At 39.7% G+C, this 24,028-nt stretch overlaps 1 protein-coding gene across 1 annotated transcript in view; it reads right to left on the reverse strand.

Annotated features, from left to right (window-relative positions):
* Nucleotides 1–24,028, reverse strand: part of lmtk2 (lemur tyrosine kinase 2) — a 107,630-nt gene that overhangs the window by 67,685 nt on the left and 15,917 nt on the right. The window contains exons 2-5 of the mRNA XM_068003494.1: nt 5,931–6,052; nt 5,012–5,165; nt 2,765–2,838; nt 899–1,017 (exon numbers count right to left, since the gene is read on the reverse strand). Coding sequence (XP_067859595.1) covers nt 899–1,017; nt 2,765–2,838; nt 5,012–5,165; nt 5,931–6,052 — 469 coding nt within the window. The remainder of the gene's footprint in view (nt 1–898; nt 1,018–2,764; nt 2,839–5,011; nt 5,166–5,930; nt 6,053–24,028) is intronic.

A 24,028-nucleotide genomic window follows, 5' to 3' on the forward strand; every position in this document is an offset into this window, starting at 1 on the left:
ATGGCAACATCTGTTCGGTCTTTGCAACTTCCCATTTTGTCCAACAGGAAACCCCACTGTATATAACAGAAACTAGGTGTGCAATATATGTGTTTTAGTATACTTTATTGGAGTAAACATGTGCATCAATCATTTGACAATAAATCTGAAAAAAACACTGTAGGAACGAAGGCTCATTGCAACACTGAGGCGTGCTGGTTTATCACTTCTCCAGGATACGAGAGGATATAGCTCGTAAATGTACAAATGAAAGCTCCAAACAAAAGTCTGGCAAATATCATACATCTGCTAAAAAAAAGTTTCAATTCATTAGACGAGGACACAGGAGTGACACATGTACTGCTCTTGATACACCCATCATTGAAAGAAGCCAAGAGTCTAATTTAAACTAATTTCCAAGTTTGGTGAAAATTCAATAAAAAGTTTTACTATAGGGCGAATTGTGTATCAACAGGCACAACAACACAAAGAAACTTCCCAGCTCACCCATTTTGAAAATGAATTCATTTGTAAAAACAAACAAAATCTGATGAAGCATTTTAATCTAAGCTAATATCCATGGTCAGATAGAACCACAGCGTGAAGGGTCTTCATTCCCTTCTCTTCCATCCCCAATTATGCCTGTGTAGGAGATTCAAAAATCTCTGCTTCAAGCTGTGCAGAAAATTACAAAACCTTCATTTTAGCAATTTAAAATTTGTGTTTGCAATTGTAGTACCAGTCCTAAATACAATTCCACAACTAATGATCTTGGAAATCTAAAAAGTTGACACTAGATAAAACCCACTATTTGCAGTTTGTGAAGAACTAAAATCATTTAGATTCCAAACAAAAAATGTTTTCATTTCTTCCACACACTTTTTTAAAAAAAACTACAAAAGTGGAAGATACGACTAACCTGTAAGCCTCTCCATTTTTAAGGAATCGACGCTGTTCCGTTGAGCTTGCGTTGGCTTTCAGTTCTTTAATAATCACCCTTACTAAACTGGAATCCTCGTAGATTTCCCCAAGAAGAACCTTTCAGAAATATGTAGAAAAGCACTATTATATAAATCAATTCTCTGAAACAGGAAGCCCCTAATTTCCCATGAACACTGATTACATGGAATGTGGAAAAGGACAAGGACACTGTAGCAGGTGACAAAGGATGTTTGCACATTTCTTTGCCAAGTCCACATCACAAAGCTTGGGTCATCAAGCCTTCATCCTCAGGAAAGGACAACAACAGGAAATGGGCGTAAATCTGGAACGCTGTGATCCAACTTTGCCTGACTGGAACAAAGTCCACAAGTAAAAACATTACCGATTATCTAATTTGAAAATCAAAACAAAAAATTCAACCTAATGACAATCTGTAGCATTTTTTTTAAATCAATTTTAAGAGCTTGAACTTTTCCCATTTAATTTCAACCACAGTTAGATTGTGCTACATTTAGGTCAGTATAAGTCCACGTTTACTAGACCTGCAAATTGCTCCTTTAAATTTGCCAGTGCAAATGCTATTAGCCTCCATTTACATTTGCATTGGCATTTTATTTTACAATCGAAATAATGGATTCAACTCAGGGATTTCAGCAATAAAAAATGACCCATAACCAAAGTGATATTCAATGAGTACTGCAACACAATGTCAATTTACTCCGTAATCAGAACTAGTCAGTGAGACTTGAAGACTACAATATGTTCAATCACATGACTGCCCCTTTTGGAAGACAAATTAGCAACTTTGCCAACAAGTGGAGTGATTTAAAAATTGGATAACAGAATTCTGAACAATTTGGTGCTTTATTTTTGCTGTTTGCCAAATGAAGCTATTTAACATTTGCATTTTGTATACTGCACTTTTCAGGTCTAGAAGCCACAGTTGCCAATTTGGATCCACTTCTCTACTGAAAATTACAAACCGCTGGTTTCTTTCTCAATGCACATGAAGATCCAGGAGGTAGCGAAGTTGGCATTTCCCCCTTTTTATAACTAATATTGTGTTCATCAAGGCTAATGCGGGGAAATGGAACATTTTCCATTTTAGGCAGCTAATATCACTGTCAAGCGTTCCCAGGTCAGGTATAGATAGCATAATTAGATGCCATAATCTCAAAGAGCACCCCCTCCTGCAGCAATATGAGATTTTCAACTTCGCTTGATTCTGATATGACAATTAAATGACAATTTTTCCATTTCCTAGACTAATGAACCTTGAATGAAATTGCCAGTTACTGCCAAATTAATTCAAGAGATATAGGTCCACAGCACAAACTAACAATTGGATTAAGAGTCCCTATATTAATGTCACACAGGACCCTTGTATTCAGAGACCAGGCTGAGCTGTAGGTGAGAAGCCATTTTATAATCCACTGCAGTACCCTGTTCCTTTGAAAGTTGGCATATTTAAAATATTATTCTAATTATGTTTTAAGGATAGCCTAATATCTTGTCCCCATCAGAAGCTGGGACCCACCATTAATTTCAATAGATCAATCATGTTTGGCATTATAAATGGAAACCAGGTAAGAAACCAAGTTTCAACAGTGGTAGACCTAGGCTTTAGGATTTCTAACAATTTAAAAATTCTTGTAACTTGATTTAAAATGCAGCTTTATTTACATGACCTGCACCTTTGCTGCTAATTTTTGCATTTACTAGCAGATGTTTGGATCACAGTTGATGACTCACTAAATATACCTCAAGGTCCAGGGTATGCTTATAGAGCACTTTCCTACTAAAATCATTTTGGGATTGTCACCTTTATAAAAGGAGTGCTTACCTTACCAAACCAGCCATTTCCAATTTCCTGGATGTAGCTAAGATGCTGACGCACGAAAGATGCTGAGGACACTCCTGTAAGACACAAGAGCAAAACAAATAACGGAAGTGGGTATTATAAAAACACTCCAACAGAAAGACTCTCAGTTTTATTTTTCACCAATTTTCCAAACCATGTATTACATTTTGAAATAGCAGCGCTAGTTTGTGATGAAGTAAACAGAGCAGCAGAATACCAGAAAAGTTCAGAGCAAATTCCAATGGGGGCTGGGGGGAGGGGAGGGGAGGAAAAGAGAGAAGAGAAAGGAGAAAAAGGGGACTTCCAGGGTCATGACGATCAATAGGGATAAAGGAAATGCATACACATCAGTTATGATAGTGCTGAATACTGTACCATTGCAGCATCCTGTAAAAATAACCCAAGCAAAGATTGGCACTGTGTGAGGCTATAACAAAGTTAAAACATTAACATTACATAGGTCTGTTTTATTTCTAAATTTGTATCCTAGTGGAGGAGTAAATCATCTCTGATGTACACATATCAATAAACAACTCTAACATAAAAGCATTTTTTGAACAAACATTTTGAATCAGGAACTTCACTGGAGGATAAAAATAATGGGAAAAAAGTTTCATGCAGTCACAAGAATTCTCCATCCTTCAACACAAGTACATACGTCCTATTTATTCCAAAGGAAGCCCCAGAGTGACAATAGCATACAGTGGGATGTTTACAGTGAAACTGTGCCAAAGGTCATGGTGTCGAGCCTTGCCACAGCAGAGACTTTTAGGTCCCAGAAAGGAAGTCCATTGTCAGGAACATGGATCTTAAAAAAGGAAAAACATAACTTCTGGCTGATCCAAATATAACCTGGGTCTGCCTGTTTACATGCAATAGCCTTGTTCAACCAGCCCCCACATGCACCGTAGCACATATTCAACCGGTGACACCAATGTTATTTTCCACAGTTCTACGTCTGCATGTTTTCCCTCCCATCTATTTACACAAAGAAGTTAATCCTTTTTTCAGCATAACTCCCTCCAAGAAAGTGTAGGTTTGTATTTCTGTTTACACTGCAATTTTGTTAAGGTTCAACATTTTCACCTGGGTAAAATTCTGCAGAAAAGATACAAACAAGCAACAAAACAAGAAGTCAACTTCAAATATAATTGCAAGAGCCACAACTTGGTACAGAATAGTTTAATGACCAGTGTGGGCTAGAAAAGAGCTAGGCAACCTCTAGAATTTTTCCCAAAAACTGCAATTTAGGCTTACATTGCAAAAGAAAAATATTTTTTTCCAAAAACTAATGCCCAAACATTTAAATCAGGTGCAGTGGGAGCCAAAAACACACTGTATTTATAGAACAAGGAAAGTTATACGAGGTAGACAATCTTCCACTTGTATTTGAATTAGGCTATGATCTGAAATCTTTGAAAGCTGTACAATTGCAGGACTGTTTTGCTCTTTTAAAAATGCAGTCAACTCCATTTCTTACTTCAGAAAATATTGCGACCTTCTCATTCACTCCAATTTCATCTCATACTTATTAACCCAAGTAGTCAAATCCTTAATTTTATTAAAATGTTACCTTTTCATTGTTAACTGGATGTTTCTGACAAACCTGTTTTAAACACATTTGTGGCATAATGCAAGATTGCCCTGGATCAATGAAATTTAAGTTCACAGATTTCAGATTAGGAAAAAAAAGTTCTCTTTCTTTCCACACCCCCTCCCGCCAAAAAATGTAACATCTATTGCCTTCACCCTCTCTTTTAGAGGCAGGCTCCTTGCTGGCATAAAGTTACATGTGTGCCAATTGCCAGGGCCACTTTTACTGAAAAAAGTTCCTCATGTGATATTCTGGAATTTTTTTTTAAACCAGCACTTCAGGGATCACCCTGGGATCTTCAAGGGTTTTTACTAGTACTTTGGGGACTGTATTCAGCTACACCACCCACTTTCCCATAAAAACAGCAAACTTTTGGCTTTGGTGATTGCCCTCCGGTACCTGCTCCAATGGGCATTATACATAAGAGCCTCAACAGTGTTGGCAGGTCAGTCAGCTGATTATAAAGCTAAGTGTCACTTAATGGTCAACTTGTTTCAAACCAATATATGTAATAAAACATGATAAAAACAAGACTCTCATTAGGACAACCTATTTGTCAAGCAATGCTTACTACTATTAACTAATCTTAATGCAGAAAAAGTAAACAGCTATCTGAAATGCAGAACAGCTCATACCTTGTGTTTTAGATGACTGAAGCTGCGTTGGAGTAGAAAGTACAATATTTGGAACTGAAAGAGTGTAAACTTCAGCAGGTGTCGGAGGTGAAGGAGTGTCTTCTGCTGGTGGTATGAAATCATTTTCTTCATCAAGATTATCATCTTCAAATTCCTGAAATTAAGAAAAACGATAGTGAAAGGCTTGATATCATTTAAAGTGGCATTATTTTTATGAGAATGTGCTTGGCAAAAACTTTCTCGCACTACTTTTCAAGCAAAACTGCAAAGATGTAAATAGTGTTGTAATGCACCACATCACAGCAAAAATACTTCAGAAAGATTGATTCGTGAACTTCTCAGTGAAATTTTTGACTTCATTTGATCTTCTGTTTATCTTTCATCAACTTAATCTCTGCACAGTGACCATGTCCTTTTAAAAGGCTGGAATCAAACAATGTACGGATTGTACAAACAACTGAAACCCTAACAGCAAACCTGCTTGAACAGGTCTCACCCTACGCAACCTAAATCCAAGTTCTCACAAGAGTAAGATTAATACACACGATGAAAAATAAATCCTGGCATTTAATTGATACAGTTCCCCCCCAAAAAAAAACTCGTAAACAAGTCAGTAAACTGGCATGAGTAATTGGTAATCTCAGGCAATTGTTTTGTTCCCATAGTTGGCAATCACAGATGAAAGAAAATTTTAAAAATCAGAATCAAGCGAAGTTGAAAATCTCATTGTGAAGTAATCATCCCAAAGTAGACATCTGCAATCAGTGTGGGACTATGCATCGTAAATTCCGTCTCTATTGATAAACTGCCAATCTAAAGCCAACACACTGCGTAAGGAGTTTCAAGGTTATAGTTCATAATTATGTGGCAGCTGATTAGAAATCAGTCAGTGCAACCAAGATGCATCCTATGCGCTCACCTTGAAATTTATATCCGGGCCTTTACAGCAGGACGCACAGTTCACGAGCAGGATGATGAGGACAACTAAGCTGCACCCAGACAGTACGAGCAGGGATGAGGAGACTTCAACAGCTGCTTCCCCTGGAAAATGGGATTGCAATCATTTTCCAACATCCGTTTTAAAACACATTCCAAGAAATCACACAATGTGGTATATAATTTCCACTGGTCAATACTGTGTGTTCAAGTCTAGAATACTACAGTTAATTCTAATGGTTAAATAAAACTTTTATAAAAAAAAATATAATTTTATTGATTACCCACTAGAATATAAAAATACAGATGCACAGACCTAAAGTCAAAATATATTTAGCACGACCAACTGTCTCTAAAAACCCCAGTCCATCACCGGCATCTCCACATCTAAAAATTGGCTTCAAGTAGGAGATTCGTAACGTTCTGAGGTTGAGGACAGATGACGGAAATACACAGTCCCTGAAATATGCAGACAACAATATTCTTCCAAGGCACACAGTCTAGATTGAATAAAGAATGAATTTGCATTTGTATAACACTATCATATGCTTAGATTATCCCCAAGCATTTTACAACCAATTAACTGCTTTTGAAGTGCAGTCACCATTAGGTAGGCAAATGTGGCAGCAAGTATAGGCATGGCAAGGTCCCACAAATAACAAATAAACAACCAAATAACCTGTTGGTTGAAGGAGGAATGTTGGCCAGGATACCGAAAGAACGCCTTGCTCTTCTTCGAATAGCAGTATGGGATTTTTTACATCTCCCAGGCAGGCAAATAAGGTCACATTTTAACATGTCATCCAAAAGGCAGGATCTCCAACAACACAGCACATCAAGTGCTCAAGTCTGTAGTGGGGTTGAACTCAAGAGGAGAGAGTGCTACCAACTGAGCCAAGCTGATATGTACTGTGCAGAGTGGATACATCTTGTTAAGTGCATCATGAGTATTTGAGGTTGGTGACTGCAGAAAGATATTTGCTGCAAGTGTTATCTTTGCCTTTCCAGTATTTTGCACCTTTTGACAAACAGAACACACCACCCGCACCCCCCACCTTCATCTGACGGTACACCGGTATTTGAGAAAACATTGTGCACTTGGATTCACTTGTGTGGACCTCAGGAAAAGTCAGGCGTTTGGGGCTAGCTGAATCCTAAACTCAGAGCTCGGTTTTGGCCTGGATTTACTGTCCTGACCTGAATGGGGCATGCTGCTATTTATGTCCAATAAACAATCCTCTGGCAGAAACACCAGGACTGGGGATCTGGAAATTATTTAAACAATGGGAATTTCTCCATAGTCAATGAAGTGAAAACAGCTACTGTGAAGTAGAACAGCCTAGGTAATGCTTTCTCCAGCAGATATTAAGCTCTTGTCAGTCCAAGTGGGCAGCTCTTGCTAAAATACTTCTGTACATGCAACAGCACTTGTAATGAGGACAGACTGCCTGTTGCTTTCTGATGACGACATGAAAAACATTCTTGATTTTATCTTTTTCAGGAGTTTCCAGAACTTGACTATTGGCCTGAATCGATCATTTTGGAGACATTTTTTTTTAAATCCCAGGATTAGAACCAGCTCATGTGGACCGTATGCTGCTATTCCGGTTTGGGAGTACGATGTTCTTAGCCCATTATTGTAGGCAATTCTATAGCATATCTAACAACATCCTGAATTTTGGCAATTTACATGGAACTATTCATGAGGTTTACTAAGTAAATGTGAAGTTTCATCCAGAAAAGTTAGCCCATTTGGTCTCAAGGTTAGACGCTTTGGCTTTTCTTGGTTCAAACAGCATGCATTCAAGGTTTATAGTGAGGACAGATTGCTGCGATTATAAAAAAGCCTGTTTTTTTAAAAAAGAGAAACAGGAATCTCTAAATTCTCCCAAAGTCCAATACATGCACAGTGCAGAAACAGTCAACTTGCTCATTCCAAAAGGTTAAAAGCTAGTGATACACCTTTAAAAACTACAATTTCCAAATAAATGTTACCGGACACTTCAGTTGATGTCCCAACTTGTCAGGCAGTAAAGAAATGCCACCTGACTCCCAGTTTTGAAAGAACAGTTAGTGGCTAATGATTAGAGGGGATAATTTATAAAGCTTAAACATGTAATGGAGAACAAATGTACAAGTTAATGCTTGCAGACAGAGTAGTCAACAATTCTCTCCACACTTCTGCAAGCAGGGAGGTAAAATTTATAATATGGCGTTGAGAAGCAAATATTATGAAAGGGATAATTTCAATGTGAAATAACCCCCTCCCTCCTAAGGCTTCCCATATCATTTTAAAATTTCTCCCATCTAGCAGAAGATTTTAAGAGGATTATATAACTGGGTGAGGCTGCAAACCCCTCCCCCCCCCACAACTGCGTTCATTGTCTAGGCTCACATACGAAGAACGGCAATTGACCAGAAAACTGCCAGTGTCTTGAAACCTACCTTAGCATCAGCTTCAAGAGAGGAAGGGACAAAGGTGAAGAAGTAAACTTGCATCCCAACTGAAATAGATTACTTCAGGTTGGGCAATAGTCTGAGCAACATTCAACTAACATCAACCATAGACTCAGTAACCTCCATTGAAAATATGTTCTTTTTTGCTTGTTCGTCAAGGAAATGATCCCAGTTAACTTCTCCAGTGAAAACAAGGATTGGCATATTATTCATTCCTCATGGCAATCCACAGATGAAGTCATTATATAGCTCCCCACCTGACTGCACTAGCATACAGACCAGAGATGTCCCAGGTTCATGCTCTGATCAGTGTTGAGCTAGCTGATCTGTAACTCAACCAGGACAATGGTAAAGGCATTACACTAACTGCCCTTGGTACACCTGGGCTAAGAAAAGGCAAAAAAACAAGAACTTTCCATTCATAAACTGTCAACATGACCCATTGAAAGTTATTCAGTCACCTCAATCTAGAAATACTTACCCATAGTCAATTATCGAGTCTACGTAAAACTTTTAAATGTGGCACAAAAACACAACAAATAAGTCTGTGTAGTTTAAAATCAGGTAAGTACACAACCCTGATCCAAATGTAAACAGTTCTTAATTAATTTTGATTGTTCAGCACACTATCAGTTTCAGAGTCACAGCTGTCCAGACTAATAAGTTTCTTTTGTGCACTAAATTCATAAAGCAGAAACACCCTCAGGATACACGCTGAAGACAGATACATATTAGAATACACTGTATACAATTAAATCCAATTTACAATCAGCTTATTCCAACCCCAAACTGTTCATATCTTTGTATGCCTTCCTCCCATTTTACATCGCCCACTGCATCCTCTTAAGAAGTTTAAAAAGATTGAGCATTTGAGACCACACACTTCTAACATTCATCATTTTAGAACTGGCAAAATTAATGCTCACTTCAGAGAGAGTGTGCTTGAGTGCCAAGCGTGTGAGCACAGAGGAGAGCAGAGAGCGAGAACGTGAGCAAGTGGAAAGAGCGAGCGAGAGACACACACCATACACAAAAATGGTTAAACTCAACTTTGGGGAAATTCCTTTAGGGGCAATGATTAAACACACAAATGTGACAGAAGTCCATAAAACTTTTAAATATTAATAGCTACTTAAATATATCTCTGCATTAAAGCAATCCAGAGCAATTCTTCCAAAGGCAGCACATGAAAACATTAACACCAAAATCTGCATCAGTAATTTACACCCCAATAGCAAAGAAATGCCGTTAATCTTTCTACTGTCAACACCAATCAAGGAGTTGAATCCAATGTTCTCAGGAATGTGCATGACAAGGGGATGAATGGAGAGTCCCTTGACCTAGTGATCAGTCTGTAAATGTACCACAGCTTTATCAAGAGACCAAAAGTGTGTTTGGTTTTGTGCTGAATACAAAGAAAATCTGAAACCACTGCAGCTATCAAAAAGGATTCTAACATTTTCCCCCTCCCCCCAAAATATCCAGTGCATAACTTCGCCATCACATTTATCTGCGGATACGGACTGAAACTCGTGCACTCCCAAAAGCAACCTGTTACCACTTGGCTTCTGGCATATTAGTTACCAGTGTAGCGTATGCTCCAGTCTTTATAGTACTTGTTAGTTAGAAAACAGAGTGCTATTTTCAGAAGTGGTTGCTCCATGGTAAAGATTACTGTAAAAGTCCACTGTCAGGATGGGTAATCAAGCAACAGTTTTGCTTGTGCATTCTTTTTAAGCCAGGAATTCTTAACATGCATCAGAGGCTTTGCAACCCAATTAATATCCATGATGATCTATCTCCCAGATCTTTTTCGCACTGTGGATTTAAATGATTTTGATAAACCCATTTAAACAGCAATGGCTCTTCAACAAGTGTTTACAATGCCTAATGATCCATATTGAAGACAAATGAATATTAAAAGCTCTATTCTCACCAGTAATCATTTTACACTTTTTTTAATATTACAAAACAAAGTATACAAAGCAGACCTGCTGAAAAAGTAATGCTGGTAAATTTGCTGTTATTTAGAAACACAAATCCATATGAAGAGTCAAAAGTAACTACAATGGAAAGGTTGACCTGTTAAGTCCTCAAGGCTTCATTCTTTCCACTCTGCTTTGAAGCAGAAATGGTTTTAAACTCCCGCTTCAGCCCACTGAGAACCAATAACTAAATTGGATGGCTGTCACATTACTACAGATTAGTGTTGAACAGCTGAGCCGAAATCAGATTAAGCTGACCTACTGTATCTTCTAACAGCAGGTACAATCCGCATGAGATTGTCTGTCTTCTCAGATGGTTTTAGCATGAGCACTTAGAACACGGGCAGCTGTAACTATTTTAAAAATCCATAATCCATAAAGCTAGGACATACTTAAAATCCAGATTAAACTCATACACTTAGCTTTTCTCTGCTGATTCCATTCATGGCTTGATGTTCAACCAAGCAGATTAATAGCCCAAAGACAGTGGCAAACAGCAAATGTAAACAAAGTAGCACTCCGGCTACCAAAATCAGTATACGCCCCCAACCGAAACAGGTGATTTCAACACACGCCCCCACTGCATCAAACTCAAAATGACTTGTTGGGAGGTAGTCAAAAAAACATAGTCACCAGGAGGCTGGGCAGCTGAAGTGCTCCGACAAACCTCAGTGAAACTGTTGCGTTGGCCTGCACTATCACCAACAGCAAATGAGGCAATACTAGCGAAAGTCACCATCTGTGCATGAACCGATATGCCCGGTCTTTTGGATGAGACGTTAAGCTTAGGTGAATATAAAAGATCCCATGGCACTATTTCAAGAAGAGCAGGGCATTTTCCCAATGCCGTGGCCAACAATTACCCCTCAACTACCAAAAAAAAACCAGATTAACTGATCATTCATCTCACTTGCTGTTTGTGGGAAATCATCACTTCAGCTCCCCAACGCCTTAGTGGATATACGAACGCAGACCATAAAGTACTAAATTCAAACTCCGCTTTGGGTTAAGGCAGCTGATCTCAGATGGAGCTCACATTGGGGGGGGGGGGGGGGGGCAGGGAACGAGAGAAAAAGGGATCTGAAAGCACATGCTGGGAGTGACGAAAGAAAAGTGAGGATGGAAAAAAGTCATAGGGTTTGCACTCCAGATTGCTTTCCAGCAACTCTTGCTGTAAAAAGTACACATATAGACATAGGATCTGAATAAAATCAGGCTCTGCTGTGTTGCCCCAGTGGTCAAATAGCCAGTCAACATTCACTGTCTAGACACACATGGAATGGCCACCTGAGTGAGGAATTTTACCCATGATTTTTTGCAGCTTAACTGGAGTCACTGCCCAGTTCAAAGCAACGTTCTTTGCAAAGTGTAAATAACATGCAACTTTTAAATTTTCTTGGTACTGCACCACACAGGGCAGGCATGTCCCATGTTTGACCTTTGTTCAGGGCCGAGTTAGCTGGTTTCAGGTGGGTTGCAACATTACAATTAGTCCCAGTGGGGCATGAGGGGCGAGGGGGGAGCAATCATCACGAATTCCTGCTGTTGATCCAATGACCCCTGCTCAAAAGCATGTATGGTGGACACTGACCAAGGACAGAATAGACTTAGCTGTTATGCCACTCCCCATGGTTGAATAGCCTATTGGCACTGTCCATCAAGATTTATACATGAAGAATTGCAAATTAAGTGAGGTAACAGAAGGATGCTGGAATCCATGGAACCCCACAGATCTAGGCAGCTCTGTACCTAACCCAAGTGGCCATGAGATATTACGTGTTAGCAGCTTATCCAAGCGTGGGGGGTGTCACAGACAAACCAGATCCTGCCCACGTTACATGTCCACACTTCTCAACAGGTGCCACTGGATACTAACAAGGAGTAGGAACCCTGGATGCTCTTTCTCCTCACTAGTCCAGGAATGCCTACTGCCACTCTGGCTGAGACTTCCCATTTTTTTTTCTAAACACAATACATTTAACATCAGTTATCACATCCCAAGAATGTGATGTCTTGAATATTTTCAGAAACAAATCGCAAAAGATAACACTTTCACAAAACAGAAATTGGATTAAGATTAATCTGATTGGATTTATAACATTCAAGGAATTCAATCTAACTCATTTATGATTTATAATCCCCACATGACCAAAATCTGTCTAGTCTAAAGCCAATTAGTCCACAGTGGCCAACATTTAAGTAGCCATTTAATAAGCTTAATGCCAGATCCTGGCTCCCTGCACCTAAACTAAATCCGGTATTAACATATAATCCTCAACCACATATCAAATAATCAAATGTATTCCAACTGTGGAGGGATTAATTTTCCAAATGTAAAAACTCTAGAAAGATTTAGAAATATTGAGAGCGGGTCCTTGATATAAATGGTTAAATATTTCCTTCCTTCATAAGAGAATACACACAGAATTATTGCAAGGTGTGCATATACAACACAGATGTGCATTTGGATCAAATTTGTATTGTTTTATGGCTTTAACGCTGATCTTGTGTGAAAGGCATTTTAAGTACTTGCTACGCCAATGTACTATGGAAAACCCATCAGTCTTGTGAACGGGTTAAGCCTGGGCTGCTGAAAGTTCAGTTGGCAGGGACAGTAAACGTGATTTTATCTCTGCTCGGATCACCAGTTCAGCAACATCTGTGCACCAGCTACTGTTTACACTACTAAAGCCAGCTCTCATCCCAACAGAATCGTAGGCATTCGAAAATGTGGGCATGCGAGTCTAGTATCAGGATAAGAGAGCCAGTTTTAGCAATGTAAAAGGGGAGAAGGTGCAGACATTGCTTTCCTATGGTCCAAACTAAACAAAGGCCAATTGTAAAAGCTCTTTCCCCTCTCAATTTTCTTCCCTTTTCTCCAGAATGCAGTGATTAAAGTCAGTACTTGACCCAAATGGCCATTCTTCATACGTGAACCTGAGCAGCAAGAGTAATTAAATCACAGGTTAGGTGTGGGCAGGGGGTAAAAGTCACAGCTGTCCTGACTCAACCCCGGTATCTTTTCCAAAAGAGGTCGCTGCACAACAAAATCAGGAGTGCCAATCTTGCTTGATTTTTCTTCTCTCTATTCCAGGGGCACGGAGGTTACTAAGCAGCTCAAGATTGTCTGACTCGCCATGGAGCAGGATCAAGCGTAGAGCCTTATTGATCTGTGTGGCTCAGTACCACAGTGAGCAGTGGCACATGTACTCTCTAAGCCTGGACCAGCCACATAAATACTGTGACTACAAGAGCAGGTTAGAAGCTGGGTATTCTGCAGCAAGTGACTCACCTCCTGACTCTCCAAAGCCTTTCCACCATCTACAAGGCACAAGTCTCCACTTGCCTGGATGAGTGAAGCTCCAACATCACTCAAATAGCTCGACAACATCCAGTACAAAGCAGCCCACTTGATTGGCACCCCATCCACCACCCTAAACATTCACTCCCTTCACCACCAGCGCACCGTGGCTGCAGTGTGTACCTTCTACAAGATGAAGAAGGTACACACTGACGAAGGGGACAATCTCCGAAAGCTTGTGATTTTAAAATAAAATTGTTGGACTATAACCTGGTGTTGTAAGATTCCTTGCATTTCTACAAGATGCACTGCAGCAATTAGTCAAGGCATCTTCGACAGCACCTCCCAAATCCATGACCTCTACCACCTAGAAGGACAAGGGCAGTTCCCCTCGAGGTCACACAACATCCTGCTGTTCCTTCATTGTTGCTGGGTCAAAATCCTGGAACTCCCTACCCAACAGCACTGTGTGAGAACCTTCACCACACAAACTGCAGCGGTTCAATAAAGCAGCTCACCACCACCTTCTCAAAGGCGATTAGGGATGGGCAATAAATGCTGGCCTTGCCAGCGATGCCCACATCCCATGAATAAAAGAAAAACATACAACATGGCAAAGATTACTGGTAAGCCCGAAGATTGGGAAAACTTTAAAAACCAGCAAAGGATGACTAAAAGAATAACAGAGAGAGAAAATAAATTATGAGAGTAAACTAGCAAGAAATATAAAAACTGACAGTAAAAGATTCTACAAGTATATAAAAAGGAAGAGGGTAGCTAAAGTAAACATTGGTTCCTTAGATGATGAGACTGGGGAAATAATAATGGAAAACAAGGAAATGGCAGAGGAACTGAACAGATATTTTGTATCTGTCTTCACAGTAGAAGACACTAATAATATACCAATAATAGTAGAAAATCAAGGGGCAAAGGGGAGGGAGGAACTAAAAACAATCACTAGAGAAAAAGTACTAGGTAAACTAATGGGTCTAAAGACTGACAAGTCCCCTGGACTTAATGGCTTGCATCCGAGGGTCTTAAAGGAAGTGGCTACAGAGATAGTGGACGCATTGGTTGTAATCTTCCAGAATTCACTAGATTCTGGAAAGGTCCCAGCGGATTGGAAAACCGCAAACGTAACACCCCAATTCAAGAAGGGAATGAGACAGAAAGCAGGTAACTATAGACCAGTTAGCCTAGCACTGTCATTGGGAAAATGCTAGAATCCATTATTAAGGAAGTAGTAGCAGGACATTTGGTGACTCATAATAAAACCATGTTGACTCTCTTTGATTGTATGATGGGGAAATCATGTCTAACAAATTTATTAGATGTGATGTGGAGATGCCGGTGATGGACTGGGGTTGACAATTGTAAACAATTTTACAACACCAAGTTATAGTCCAGCAATTTTATTTTAAATTCACAAGCTTTCGGAGTTCACCTGAGGAAGGAGGTAACCTCCGAAAGCTTGTGAATTTAAAATAAAATTGCTGGACTATAAATTTATTAGAGTTCTTTGAGGAAGTAACGGGCAGGGTGGATAAAGGGGAACCAATGGATGCAGTATATTTGGATTTCCAAAAGGCATTCGATAAGGTGCCATATAAAAGATTACTGCACAAGATAAGAGCTCATGGTGTTGGGGGTAATATACTGGCATTGATAGAGGATTGGCTAACTAACAGAAAACAAAGAGTCGGGATAAAAGGGTCATTTTCAAAATGGCAATCTGTAATTAGTGGGGTGCCGCAGGGCTCAGTGCTGGGGCCTCAACTATTTACAACATATATCAATGACTTGGATGAAGGAACAGAGTGTCTTGTGGCCAAATTTGCTGATGATACAAAGATAGTGGAAAAGAAAGTTGTGATCAGGACACAAAGTGTCTGCAAAGGGATATTGACAGGTTAAGCGAATGGGCAAAAATTTGGCAGATGGAATATAATAATGTGGGAAAATGTGAAGTCATCCACTTTGGGAGGAAAAATAAAAAAGCAAAATATTATTTGAATGGAGAAATACTACAAAATGCTGCGGTAGAGAGGGATCTGGGTGCCCTCGTACATGAAACACAAAAAGTCAACATACAGGTGCAGCAGGTAATCCGGAAGGCAAATGGAATATTGGCTTTTATTTCTAAGGGGATGGAGTATAAAAGCAGGGAAGTCATGCTACAACTGTACAGGGTGCTGGTGAGACCACACCTGGAGTACTGCGTACAGTTCTGGTGCCCTTATTTACGGAAGGACATACTTGCATTGAAGGCTGTTCAGAGAAGGTTCACAAGGTTGATTCCGGGTATGGAAGGGTTGTCTTATGAGGAAAGATTGAACAGGTTGGGTCTATACTCATTGGAGTTTAGAAGAATGAGAGGAGACCTTATTGAAACATACAAGATTCTGAGGGGACTCGATAGGGTAGATGCTGAGAGGATGTTACCCCTCATGGGGGAATCTAAAACTAGGGGGCATAGTCTCAGAATAAGGGGTCGCCCATTTAAGATGGAAATGAGGAGGAATTTCTTCTCAGAGGGTCATGAATCTTTGGAATTCTTTACCCCAAAAAGCTGTGGAGGCTGAGTCATTGAATATATTCAAGGCTGAGTTAGACAAATTTTTGATCAGCAAGGGAGTCAAAGGATATGGGGAAAGGGCGGGAAAGTGGAGTGGAGGTAAAAATCAGATCAGCCATGATCTCACTAAATGGCGGAGCAGGCTCGAGGGGCCGAATGGCCTACTCCTATCTCTTATGGTCCAAAAATAAATAAAGCTCAGATAAAGTTTTTATTCATTTATAATAATTCCTATGTAGTTATTGACCACAAACAAACATCAGGTCCTTTTTATAAAAAAATAGTATATTTGAACACTATATTTTGTAGATGGTCAATTTCAAAGGGCCAGTCTAAAATTACTCATAAATTGAGACATTTTATGGCAATATTAAAATCAAGAATTACAATTAGAAAATTAAAATGAATCACAAACAAAAAGGAGGAGCCACGAACTGAATCCAAAGGAGAATGAACTCTTATAACAAAGTGTTTGACTGCAGTACTTTGTCAACCTTTTCCTACTTTTCCAACTAAAGGTCAAGAATGCTGCCAAAGGGTGTGGACTTTACACAGGACGCAGACTCAAGTCCACGGTGACCCGCATTTCTTAGCGGGTGAGAGGGTGCTTGGCAACAAAGCTGACAGAAATAAATTGATTACGGGAAAAAAGAAAGGATCACAGTAATTACAGTGGAGAGATGACAATAGCATGTAATTAATTTAATGATTTAACCATAGGGATTTAGTCTCTGGCTCTACAGTTGGCAATCTGAATGTAATCTCCAGCAAAATTCCAGTTAATATAATTGGAGTGATTATTAGGTAGTTTTAGCAGCTTAGAGGCATATTGCAAGAACACTTCAGTAATCAATATTGAAGGCAGCAATTTTGCCAAATTTATAACCCAGTCCCAGTGGTCAATCCTTTTCGCACCAAGTCATAAGTCCTTTGTACAAGGACAATTCTGTTGCCATCATTCATTGCACAGTACAAATTAAGCCAAGGACCTGCATTATAAATACTGATACTTAATATGGTGTCTCTCTTCAAAATTTCAGATAAGCTAAAACTACCAGAGTCAAGTCACTCTTTCATTAACCAGTGACCTTCTCAAAAGTTACCTCTACTCCAAGAACATAAAAGCTTGAAACTTTATGTACTGAGAAACTGAGACAAGAAACCAAGAAATCAAATCTTCAATTTTAAATAAGTTATCGTTACAACAAAAGAATCTCCAATTTTTTTAAATGTTTGTGCCAAGACTGTACTTTGCCCATAGACCAGTGTTATCCAATATGGCAGCCAGTAGCCACATGTGGCTAATTTGCAGTCCAGAAGTGGCTAATTGCATTTCTGATTGGTAAATAAAAAACCATTGTTGAGCATGTGATTTCAACAATCATTCACATATACATGTGTACTTCAGCCTTTTGTGCGTTTGTTGGTAAAAAGGTAAGACAAAAAGCAGAGTGCGCGAGTGTTTGATTGTTGAGTGCTTTACTCCGCTGGTAGATGTTTGTCAAACAAATATACACGAAGAACATTTACCTGTATTGCATCAGTGTATTAAGGAGTTTTCAACTAAAATTAGTGCATGTAGCTAAAGCAGTATCGCCATGGAAATGCCTATCAGAAATTTCTATTAGACAACGCTGCCTTAGATCGTACAGAAGTTCTTGGCTGCTGAGCACTGAAGGAATTAGAGGGCCTCCATGCCTCAAACAGGAACATTTCTGTAGTATATCATTCTGATCTGATCTGAGACAGACAGCATAATGCAAATTTAAAACTGGCTGTAGTTAACTGCAGCTTGGTGCCAAGGAGAAAAATAATGTATGAAACTGTCTAGACATATCTACATTTCCAGGAAGGCCATCTGGTCTAGCCAGTTCCCTGCTCCAACATTGTTGCCTGTATTTATTGGTTAATCCCATCAAGTGAATATTTCTCGTCTGCAGAGGTCAATGTATGCAAGTTTAAACCAGAGGACATTTCAAAATGAAGTCAGTGTCTCAAGATTAACACCAATTTGTAAAAAAAAATCTTAACTGGTTGACTCTTGAGGAAGAATCACTTTGATCTTGGGTGCTAAAACCTGGCTTTGGAAAATCCCAGCAAATTGTAGAAGAGCTGGCGGATTGCCCATAAGACTTCAGTTCCCTGCTTTGCACTACCCATTTCCAGCAGGGACGCTCAAAGGGGCTCTGTAAGGATCATCCTGTATATAATATTTCATTAAGGACTCTGAAAAGGTTCTGGAAAAAAAGCACCAAGATTTTGGACTCTATTCTTTTTGGAACCTTTCAAGTATTGTGCAAATCAAGCATTATACTATTCTGCTTAATTTTCTCATTTGCAAATAAATTTGACCATTAGCATTAGCCTGAATAACACTCTCACAGCGTGATATTTATCATGTTTCAAAGTAGGCAGATCAGGATGGGCAGCTCATAGGGTACAAGGGCAACTGTTAGTCCTGTGGCATGCCTACCCATTCACATCACGCACAAAGTTACATATTTCAGCTCACAGGATATCCAGGACTACTTATGGAAACTGCATTTTGGCTGTGAACACGAGTTAAGAGTTAGCAGAGAAAATGTGATCTGTAACAACTGTTATCAATTTTTGGAATTAAAAGCAAAAAAAAAATGAACTAGTAATACTATCAGTAAAATTATCCTGAAACAGTAATTGTCACGGTGGGAGATATCTTTCCTTTGTTTGTAGGCACAGAAAGCGCAAAACAAAAAGACAGATCGCTAGCAAGGTACTGCGAAGCACAGGAACAGCAGGCTTGCATTCATTCCAACAGGATTACTGAAAATTATTTATTGCTAAGAAGCCAGCATTTTTCCTGCCTCCAGGACCTCTTAGGACTCTTGGGGGGGCAAAACCTTGAAATTAGTGCTAGGCCGTTCCGACGTAATGTCAGGCAGCATTTCTTCATACAAAAGGGTAGTGGAAATTTGGAACTCTCCCCCAAAAAGATGTTGAGGCTGGGGGTCAATTGAAAATTTCAAAACTGAGATCGATAGATTTTTGTTAGGCAAGAGTATTAAGGGTTACAGAACCAAGGCGGGTAGACGGAGTTAAGATACAGATCAGCCATGTTCTAATTGAATAGCAGAACAGGCACAAGGGGCTAAATGGTCTAGTTCCTCAGACAACAAACTGCATTTTATATATATATATATATATATATATATATATATATATCTCGCACAACTATAAATTTGTGGGATTGGTCACTAAATCACTTGCCCTAATCAACCATATGCATTATTTAAAAAAAAGTTATCCAGCTCAGTCCAGGGGTTCAAAACTGCTCCATTCCTATTAGTCCAGGGTTCTATCTTATTGACTATCCTTATAATTCTAACCTACTAAAATGGAGCCTGCTAAAAATAGTATTCTCTCTCGAATAATCCTACATCTATCCATCCACTCCTACATCTACATGCATTAATCTACAATGACCCCATTTCAGTGATTCAATGTTGCAGACAAATTCCACAACTGCAAATCCTTGAAATATAATACCACAATACTTCAGATATAGCTGCATTCATGCACTGTCTGCAATGCTCCATCTATAGCAAGTGCAACAACTAATGAGAGTGAGGAACATAAAGTAATTAATATCAGTAGAGGAACTAATGGGACTAAAAGCCGATAAATCTCCTGGACCTGATGGCCTACATCCGAGGGTTCTAAAAAGAGGTGGCTGCAGAGATAGTGGATGCATTGGTTACGATCTTCCAAAATTCCCTAGATTCTAGAACGGTCCCAGCGGATTGGAAGTTAGCAAATGTAACCCCGCTATTCAAGAAAGGAGGGAGAGAGAAAACAGGGATCTACAAGCCAGTTAGCCTGACATCAGTGGTCAGGAAAATGCTGGAATCCACTATTAAAGGAAGTGGTGACAGAGCACTTAGATCATCATCATAATATGATTAGGCAGAGACAACATGGTTTTATGAAAGGGAAATAGTGTTTGACAAATCTAAAGAGTCTTTTGAGGATGTAACTAGCAGGGTGGATAAAGGGGAACCAGTGGATGTAGTATATTTGGATTTTCAAAAGGCATTCGATAAGGTGCCACATAAAAGATTGTTACACAAGGTAAGGGCTCATGGGGTTGGGGATAACATATTACCATGGATAGAGGATTGGTTAACTCACAGAAGAGAGTAGGGACAAACAGGACATTTTGAGGGTGGCAGGCTGTAACTAGTGGGGTGTCGCAAGGATCGGTGCTTGGGCCTCAGCTATTTGCAATCTATATTAATGACTTACATGAAGGGACCAAATGTAATGTATCCAAGTTTGCTAACGATACAAAGCTAGGTGGGAAGGTAAGCTGTAAGGAGGACACAAAGAGTCTGCAAAGGGATACAGACAGGTTAAGTGAGTGGGCAAGAAGGTGGCAGATGGAGTATAATGTGGAGAAATGTGTGGTAGGAAGAATAGAAAAACAGAATATTTTTTAAAATTGTGAGAAACTATTAAATGAGAGAGTGTCTTGGGTGTCCTGGTACAAGAAACACAAAAAATTAGCATGCAGGTACAGCAGGCAATTAGGAACGCAAATGGCATGTTGGCCTTTATTGCAAGGGGGTAGGAGTACAAGAGTAAGGAAGTCTTACTACAATTGTACAGGGCTTTGGTGGGATCTCACCTGGAGTACTACGCACAGTTTTGGTCTCCTTATCTAAGGAAGGATATATTTGAGTTGGAGGTGGTGCAACGAAGGTTCACTAGATTAACTCCTGGGATGAAAGGGTTGTCCTATTAGGAGAGGTTGAGTAGAATGGGCCTATACTCTCTGGAGTTTAGAAGAATGAGAGGTGATCTCATTGAAACATAAAAGATTCTGAGGGGGCATGACAGGGTAGACGCTGAGAAGTTGTTTCCGCTGGCTGGAGAGTCTAGGAATTAGCGGTCATAGTCTCAAGATAAGAGGTCGGCCATTTAAGACTGAGGGGAGGAGGAATTTCTTCACTCAGAGGGTTGTGAATCTTTGGAATTCTCTACCCTAAAGGGCTGTGGATGATGAGCCATTGAGTATATTCAAGGCTGAGATAGATAGATTTCTGGACTCTAGGGGAATCAAGGGATATGGGGATCGGGCGGGAAAGTGGAGTTGAGGTCGAAGATCAGCCATGATCTGAATGAATGACGGAGCAGGCTCGAGGGGCCCTATGGCCTACTCCTGCTCCTATTTCTTATCTTCTTAGTGTCAACGAGAATAAATCTCAAAAAAATTATTTTAATAAATTCACAATATCAGCTTAAATGTTGTTTCAAGATCTTGATTAAGTCATCTAGCATTTTAAAAACTGAATGTAGGTTAAACATTAACACTGCATAATAAAATTCATTTTCTAGGGACTAAGATTGCACTGCCTAATTGATTGCTAAAAATGTTAAAATTGTGGCTATACTTACCAAACTGAAAAAAAACACTAAGTCCTTTGTTCTTTGCACAGTGAAGGCTACTTTTAGAATATCACAGAATGCAAACAAGCCTCAATAACAAAACGTGCAGTTGGCCCCTCAAGGGCATTGACCTACCCAAATTAATCGGTTATGAATCAGGGCTTTCACTCCATTCTTACAAAGTTGTCAAATCAAATATGAATAACAGTACCAGTCACCGTCAGATTCAATCTGTTTAAAGTTAAAAACTGCCCAAGTCACGTCACTTCCAAACCAATTAGTGACCTCTGTCATTTGTTACCACTCTTCCAAGCAAGGAGGCAAAAGCTTGCACCTTTTTTGAAACTGAGTAGTCGAGATAAAGGGCCACAGTCCATAGTGAAACACTGTAAAGGTTAAATGAGTGAAACGATGTGATAAATTTGGAAATAGTGATTAGGTGACTTCAAGCTTGAGTGTTAAAAGCATGAAGAATGTTGGTGGTGGGAAAAACTGGAGGTGGTAAAGTAATTTCACAGTTTTAGGGGAGAAGGAATTAAGAATAGAATGTTGAAAAAAGACTCACTGCAGCAAGCCTTGATTTTATTACATTTGGGATGTAGGGAGGAGGAACAGCAACTAGGACCCCATTTTTTGCAGCAGAGAAGGAACCAGAGAAGAAAATTTTGAGCAGCACTGACTGTTGCAATGACGATAAATTGAAGGAAGATAAGAAAGGGTGTAACAGATAGAGAAGTTAGGAATTAGAAGTGAGATAGCGATCTCCTACCACACAACAGGTCTCTTTCCTTGTATCCTAGCTAGGAGTGTCGCAGGTGCCATGGAAGAATTACCCCAGATTTGGGAGTAGCATTCACATCTTGGATAGAGATTGGGTTTTATAAAGAATTAAGAGTTGCTGAAAGGGAACGAGTTTGATACCAATAAGCATGATATCCTTTTTTGTAACAGTTTTAGCAATGAAGGGCATGAGGAGTTCCATTTGAGATCAGAGGAGATAGTGAGGCCAGGAATACCAATATCTGATAGGGGATGAAGCCCAGGGTAAGAACTGGAAGTCACTGGTTCAGCTTGCAAGGGATATGAAGAAACTGTCTTAAGAATTGAAAGAAACAAGATTTGCATTACTCCACTAAAGGATATGGAGGAGATCAAGATGTAGCCATCGCAGTGCAAGCTTATGCTTAGGCCTACTTGCGAAGAACTACTGGTCCATGTTATTGCAGACACTCCCTGTACCCACTCACGATTCAGTGATTTTAAATTTACTCCCAGCTTGTAAAAATGGTGCCATGAGATGGCAGGTAGGAAGCAGTATCTATTAGTAACTGTATATTCGTAAACAAAAGCAGCATAAAATGTAGATTTATCCCTCACCGCCCCCCGATATCTCCATATAGTACAATCTTTATCGCAGCTGATCTGTCTGGGAAGGGTGGACTGAGACACAGGGGGAAGGATTACTGATCTGTACACAAAAATCAACCTTCAAGACGCTTGTCTCTACCTCTCTCCTCCTTTAAGAAACTCCTTAAAACTTATCTCTTTGACCGAGCTTTTGGTCAGCTGCCCCAGTAGCTCCTGATGTGGTTCGGTGTCAAATTTTGTTTGATAATGCACCTGTGAAGCGCCTTGGGGACGTTTTACTACATTAAAGGTGCTATGTAATTGCAAGTTGTGTTGTTGTTGTGCATCTCCTAACAATGGTTCAAAATCAGCATCAGAGGGAGCTTTGGAACAGATTGCTTAGACACCCACTCAGAACAAGCTCAAACATTCTTGGCACAATAGTGGGATGCTTCGCCCCTAGAATGCAGTAGGTTTTATATGGGAAATGGGACGTAAATGCCATCTATACCCACTACCACCCAAAGTGATTTAAACCAGTAAGGACAGGATACTCTAAACAGAGGAACCAGAAAGCTGTAGAGGATTAGAACATTTTCACTTCTGGGAACTGCCTTTGAAACTAGGACAGATTAATGGCATGAAAGGTTGTCACTCCAGCAGCCATAAGTGAAACGAGTCTTGGCAACCTCAGCCTGCTTTCTACGAGAAGCTGGTCCCCAACACAAAACTGTTGACGTTTCTATACCAAAACGAACAGCCTGATCTGAAGGCCTTTTTTGTGCTCTTCTTGGTGGGTGATATTAGTACTGCAAATGTAACATTGCCCCCTTTTCGCATTGAGAACCCTTACTGCTTCAGAGAGTGGGTTTATAGATTTAGTATAGAAATGCGGGCAGTTTTGTGCTGCAGATTCACGTTTTTAAGCAGGGTGAAGCTGGCTTTCTTAGGGATCAGCCAGATTATTTAACATTGCACTGAGGATATAAAAA

The sequence above is a fragment of the Heptranchias perlo genome, chromosome 22, assembly GCF_035084215.1.
Source record: "Heptranchias perlo isolate sHepPer1 chromosome 22, sHepPer1.hap1, whole genome shotgun sequence".
NCBI lineage: Eukaryota > Metazoa > Chordata > Chondrichthyes > Hexanchiformes > Hexanchidae > Heptranchias > Heptranchias perlo.